We start from the raw sequence: 6000 nt of genomic DNA on the forward strand, positions 1-6000 counted from the left end.
ATTTTTGTTGGATGTATCTTCCTAGAGGCTCCTGAACTTACAGATTTGCTTTAAGATGACCGTAACTGACATTCCTCAGTAACTGGAAGAATAATACATACGCTCAAGATTAAAGAGAACTGACTATACTTTTGTTTTAAAGATAATGAGAAGACAGTTTCTTGGTTACAGCTTCTTTGGGAGCATGTCTTGTTTTAAAATCAGAAATAGAAATGATTGGTTACTTCCAGCACTTTAGAAATGGCCAAGCTTGGAAAGAGAGCTTCTCAGGAGAGAAGCTGCAGGTGGGGAGCACTGTCCTGTAGAAAGGGAAAAGGCTGTGTCTGACCCAAAACCAACTAGGAGAGAGTAGCAAATGGCCAGCATGTGTGGAGCACAGCACCAGGTTTCTCTGGGTTGGTTGTCAAATGGGTCAGAATATTTTAAAACTTCTAAAATAAAGATGTAATAGAAACCTATTTGAAGGGATTGTTAGTCCTGCTATCAGAGGTTAAGGCACTGTAGCAGGGTTGTATGAGAAAAAGATGCTTTGATATGATCAGGTGGGGATCCACTTGGCTTTGCCATGTATGGAGAAGGTAGGCAGAGGCCGGAAAGATGGTACCCTTGGACTCTACTTCTCCTAGAATACATACTCTGTACTAGAAATCCTACTTAGTCTCTCCATCCTGTCTTTGTGAAGGTTCTTTGCTGTGTGTCTCAGAGGTCCACTCTGTCCTCTCAAGCTGTTTTTTCTAGAGTGGATGGCACTCATTCTGCCTTTGAGCATGTACTGTGTGCCAAGTGCAGTCTGGGTAATTAGATGTCAACTGAATTATGACTTTAGAACTGTTAGGAATATATTAATGTGATTACAAATCAAATTCTTATTTTCAGATTTTACCAAATGCTGCAAGGAATCTGGAATCCTTATGGTAGTAAAATGTCGGAAGGAAAATTCTGCATTGAAAGAATGTCTAACTGCCTAGTAAGTAGTTTTCTGTGTTGTGTATATTGAATGTACAGTTTATTACATGCAATGTATTCTCTATCTTCCTCCACCAAATTCTTCATGTTGAATATACAATTTCAGTATGTTGATTATATTTTAAAATCCAGCATACTTATGAGTTGTAGCATTGTCTGATTAAAAATATGAAGCCAGCAAACAAGTATATAATTGTATTTATTTCTTCTAAGGTAAGGATACTGAATTAGTATATTGAACCAAGCCTTTGGATTTGCTGGGTTAATGTAAAATTAATTCCTAGGAAAGTTGCAGTAAATCATGGGGATATAGATACTGAAGTTAAAATAAATTTGATTAAAAAACTTTAAATACATTCACTAATGTTTTGTAATTCCTTAAAATCACTAAGTAGAAATGATTTTGAAAAGTGCTTATATATACATACACACACACTCTGCTTCTTTAGGCTGATGTGTGTCAGTACGCTCTTTCTTAGGGGATTAAAATTTAAAAGTAATGATTATATACAGTCTTCGGGACTTTTTTAAAATGTTGAAATTTGAAGAGACCTTGAGGATTATTGGGCTTCAACTCCACATTTTTGATAAGGAAATACATTTGGTGTTCTCATGTGTCCCCCCCCCCCCCCCCACGTTGGTAATTATCAAGCAGTGGCACTGACTCATGGGCCAGGCACTGTGCAGAGTACTTCACTGTAGAGGAGTGAGTTCATTCTGTGACTTAGGATTCTTGCAGTTCTATTTTCCTGTGCTCTTAAGAGGTGTTTTAGTGAATGAGTCTTATACTTTTTGTTAGATGAAATTGAATTTACAAACTATTAGCCAGTTTTTATACTTTGACTTGGTCACTGTAAAATCTTAGTTTAACATAGAAGGGAATTATAAAGAATTCATGGATGCACTGTGTCTCCCTCACTCTATGCTTGGATTTCGAGGTTTCTTTTGGCACCAAAAGACACTTATTTGTCGTGGACAGGAATAATATCTACAAGAGGGTAGCCTGGGCTTAGCATCTTGTTCAGTGAGAGCTTAGCCAGCTGTCTGATCTTGGGCAGGTTCCTCCTGGTGTGGGAAGGGTTAATTTTGTTTCATGAATGTAACTGTATATATAGATATATGGTGTTTTACACATCACAGATACCAGGGAATATTTTTTGGATTTGTGGCTTTCATTAGATTTATACTTTTTATTACCTATGACTCATTTGAATAGCCTTCCTTTCCAGCAGGTAGAAAAACTGGGGAAAAGCTGCTTCTATTTGTTTCAAAGAGATACACAAGGAAGGAAGCAGAGGGATACCATTTGCTCTAAGTAAACTTAATTACCATTGACAGTCCATGAAATGAATGTAATAACTACCTTCTCCCGGCTTCTTTATAGTGACATCTGGAAACATTAATGACTTGTACTCCTTTTTTTCCTTCTCATCTTCAGTCAGCCCTCAGTACACTGTCATGTGCCCTGGTTCTGTTGAAACTGCTCTTCCTAATGGGCTTGTGCTAGCTAGATCCAAGTCTTTGACTTCTGATAGAAACCTCTTCTTAAAATTCAGACTTCCTTGATCACGCTCTTTCCCATACTACTACTCAACCTCATCTCCCTTACCTTACTCCTTAACATTGGTGTTTCCCTTGGTCTCTTCTCATTCTTCTGAGAAATTTCATGGAGCACCCACAGAATGAACTGGTTTCTATAAATTGTACTTCTCTGGTGCTTTCTTCGAAGTCTGTGACTGAACTTACCCTTTTGCTCCTTCCTCAAATGCTTTTCTGAATTACACCGCTGTCTAAAGTCTTCTCTTCTAACCTCAAGTGGTTATTTCCTAGATCTCCCCTGCATCTAGTATTTTATTTCTAGAGCTCTTCCTTTGGCCTAGGACCTCATTATTTCTTACCTGGATCACTGTACACCCTCCTCCTAATTTCAGCCTGTCCACCACATGCCATCAAACTCATCCAAAATACAAAACTCATCTTATGGTTGCTTTAACATCTGTTCTGTTGCCTGCAGGATAAATTTAAATTTCTTATGGTGTAAATGGTTCATCATGATTTGGCCCTTGCACGGTCCACCTGTCTCAGACTTCTGTATGCATCATTTCCTCACAGGTCTTTGTGACAAACTGCTTTCCTCATCCATGTGCCTTTCCAAACATGCCTCCTGTCAGACCTTGGAAACAATTTAAGCACTTCCCTGTGACAGCTCCACCTCCCCCTTCAGGTTTCCAAAGTATGCTGGGCCATATTATCATCCAGGCTTTTGTCCCGCAACACCATGGGCTCCTAGAGGATAGCAGCTGTGTTCCTCATTGCTCTGCCTGATGTTCCTACATAAACAGCAACCAGCAGGTCTTTTGTCTCCCTTGAATGTAGTAACATGTTTTCAGTGAATCTAGGACGATCACTAAAAGATTACTTCTTCAGATTGAGCCTGGTTAACTAGGTATCTATCTGTATGCCATTAGTAGTTAACTTACATTGAACATTCATATTGTACTCACTTTAAAAAAATTCTCATTTCTTCCTTCTAGCTATAATGATCCAGCCTTTTATGAAGAATGCAAAATGGAATACCTGAAGGAAAGGGAAGAATTCAGAAAAACTGGAATTCCTACTAAGAAGAGACTACAGAAGCTTCCCACCAGCACGTAGAAAATATTCCAGTGACATTCAGAAACTGTAATATCTGTGGAAGTCATTTACAATATAAGTCACCTAGCATAATGGACTCTACATAAAAATATTTCATCCTAATTATGAAAAATGTTACCTCAAATACAGATCTTTATTTCAAAGTTCTGATCTATTAAATGATAGAAGTAAATATGATTTGGATTTTTTTTCTTCCAGAATGTTGTTCTCTAACAGTGATAGTCATTTTCAGTTCCATGTGGATCTGCTTTCAATCTATACAATCATGGGAACCAACAGAAAGTAGGACAAAGGTGCTTAACTATACCATAGAACAATCATGAACCAGACTACTTTCTGGTTCTACCACTTATTAACAGTGTACTTGTGGAAGTAAATTTCAGTTTCTGTTAGGATTCACAGAGTATTGCAATACTATATAATATATAGGACACTGCTTCAGACATGGTAAATGCTCTTTAATTGCTGTTTACCGTTACTACTAAAGGCCTGTTAGGAAACAGATAAGTACTTATGAATTTTACTTACATCTTTAAACGTTTCTGAAATTCATTTTACATTCTTTTGATCTGTTAACATAGCTACTGTAAATATTTTATCTTTCATTTAAAAAAGTTCTTTGTTAATTACTATTACTTAAGGACTCAGGAGGCAATATAAAAAATTTGTCCCAATGCAGTAATCTGGTCTAAGGTTGAACAATATTAAAAATTGGTTTGTTAACCAGTTATTAACTTCTCTCAACAAATATAACTGGTTTCTTGGTAAGTATGTCTGTGGTCTTTTTAACTAGAAATTATACCCACTAAGATAACGTTTAAATTTGGCCCACAACCATGAAGGAATGAGTTTATTTAATTAAATGAAATAGGACCCTGAAGAATCAATGTATGTTCAAGTTCCACATTTACTATTGAGTGACCCTCCAACTGCTTTGTATTTGAAATACAAATAAATTAAAAGGAGGGAGATTAAAGGAGACAAAAATACAGAAATTGCAGCCCACATAACATAGGGACAAATAAGCCTAATACTCCTCCCTGGGCCTTTTGGTATTTATATTTCCTAGCATACAGAACCTTAAAACCTTTTTCTTTTTGATATTTTGAGAGACTATGTGTCAGAGCTGCCACCCCCGGGTTCATTCCTCAGATGCCTGCCATGGCCTCATGACCAGCCCAAAGCTAGAAACCAGGAAGGTCTCCTGGGTGGGTGGCAGAGAACCAGGTATCAAATACAGGCACTCTGATCTAGAACCCTGGCATGCTAATGAATGTCTTAAGCATTAGGACCCTTGCTTGCTGATTTCTTGCTTCTAATGACCTAAATGAAGGAAAGGCAAAATAATTACTTTTATCTGAAATCAAAATAGCCAACTTCTGTAGATGTGATTTTCCCCATGGGTGCTTGACAAATTATAGTGTAAATTTATTAATCCTGTAACTGAACCTGAAATGAGATACTTGACATAGAAGCCACTGACTCGGCAGCGAGGTGGTGACACTCTACCTTGGTGGAGAGTGGATGTTAAGGACTAAAGTGGGTCAGTTTATATAGGGAAAGAAGAGTATACACCCAAGAGTGTTGAGAGCTCGTAGATGTTACATCACTAACTGGGTCCTTATCTTGTGACCAAGTCTTCTGTGCAGACGCTTCTGGGAAATGCAAACAAAATGATCAGAACCAGATAATCAGTGTCTTAATCCTCAAAATGGTATATTGTTAGGATAGCCAGCTACAATCCTGCTCTATCAAAAACTAAACCATGTATTGTAGACTTCAAAATCCTCAGGTCTCCACAATCAAGTCTGGCACATCTTACTTCCATTTTGTTTACTGGTGATAATCTACAGGGTCTTTTAAGAGTGTGACCTACCTTCTCCAAGTAGCTTTCTGGATGAGATCAGACAAGACTTTATTTTTGCCTTACTAATGTTTCACAGCTAATGTCTCTGTATTTAAATTATTACATTTGGCAGCAACTCAGTAAAATAATCGTGCTTTTAGAAATGTAAATTTTTGTATTACCTGAGAGGCAGCGAGAAAGAGACCTCCTCTGGGTTCTAACGTGGGCCAGAACATAATTCAGGTCTTTCATGTGGGTGGCAGGAATCCACTTACCTGAGTCATGACCACAAACTCCCACTACTGTAAGCTGAAGTCAGAAGCTGGGTATCAAACCCAGGTACTCTAATTGGGATGAGACAACCTCTAGGATAAAGGCTTGCTCCTTAAGAGATGTGAATTTTACTTTAGCTAATGAGGGATCACAAGAAGGAATAGGTGGCTTATTTTTGTTATTTGTGTTTGCTTCATATTGTTGCATTACAGTGGTGCTGATTCAGGTTCTTACAAAAAAAAAAAAAAGTTTAAAGCAAT

At 37.7% G+C, this 6000-nt stretch overlaps 1 protein-coding gene across 3 annotated transcripts in view; it reads left to right on the top strand.

The window, feature by feature from the left end:
- CMC1 (C-X9-C motif containing 1) overlaps nucleotides 1-3793 on the top strand; it is a 79100-nt gene extending 75307 nt beyond the window's left edge. For all 3 annotated transcript variants that reach the window (XM_062215453.1, XM_062215473.1, XM_062215481.1), the window contains 2 exons: nucleotides 877-967; nucleotides 3501-3793. In XM_062215453.1, the coding sequence (XP_062071437.1) occupies nucleotides 877-967; nucleotides 3501-3621 (212 nt within the window). In that variant the 3' untranslated portion in view covers nucleotides 3622-3793. The remainder of the gene's footprint in view (nucleotides 1-876; nucleotides 968-3500) is intronic.
- The last annotated feature ends 2207 nt before the right edge of the window (nucleotides 3794-6000 follow it).

Source organism: Lepus europaeus, chromosome 2 (genome assembly GCF_033115175.1).
Source record: "Lepus europaeus isolate LE1 chromosome 2, mLepTim1.pri, whole genome shotgun sequence".
In the NCBI taxonomy this organism is placed as follows: domain Eukaryota; kingdom Metazoa; phylum Chordata; class Mammalia; order Lagomorpha; family Leporidae; genus Lepus; species Lepus europaeus.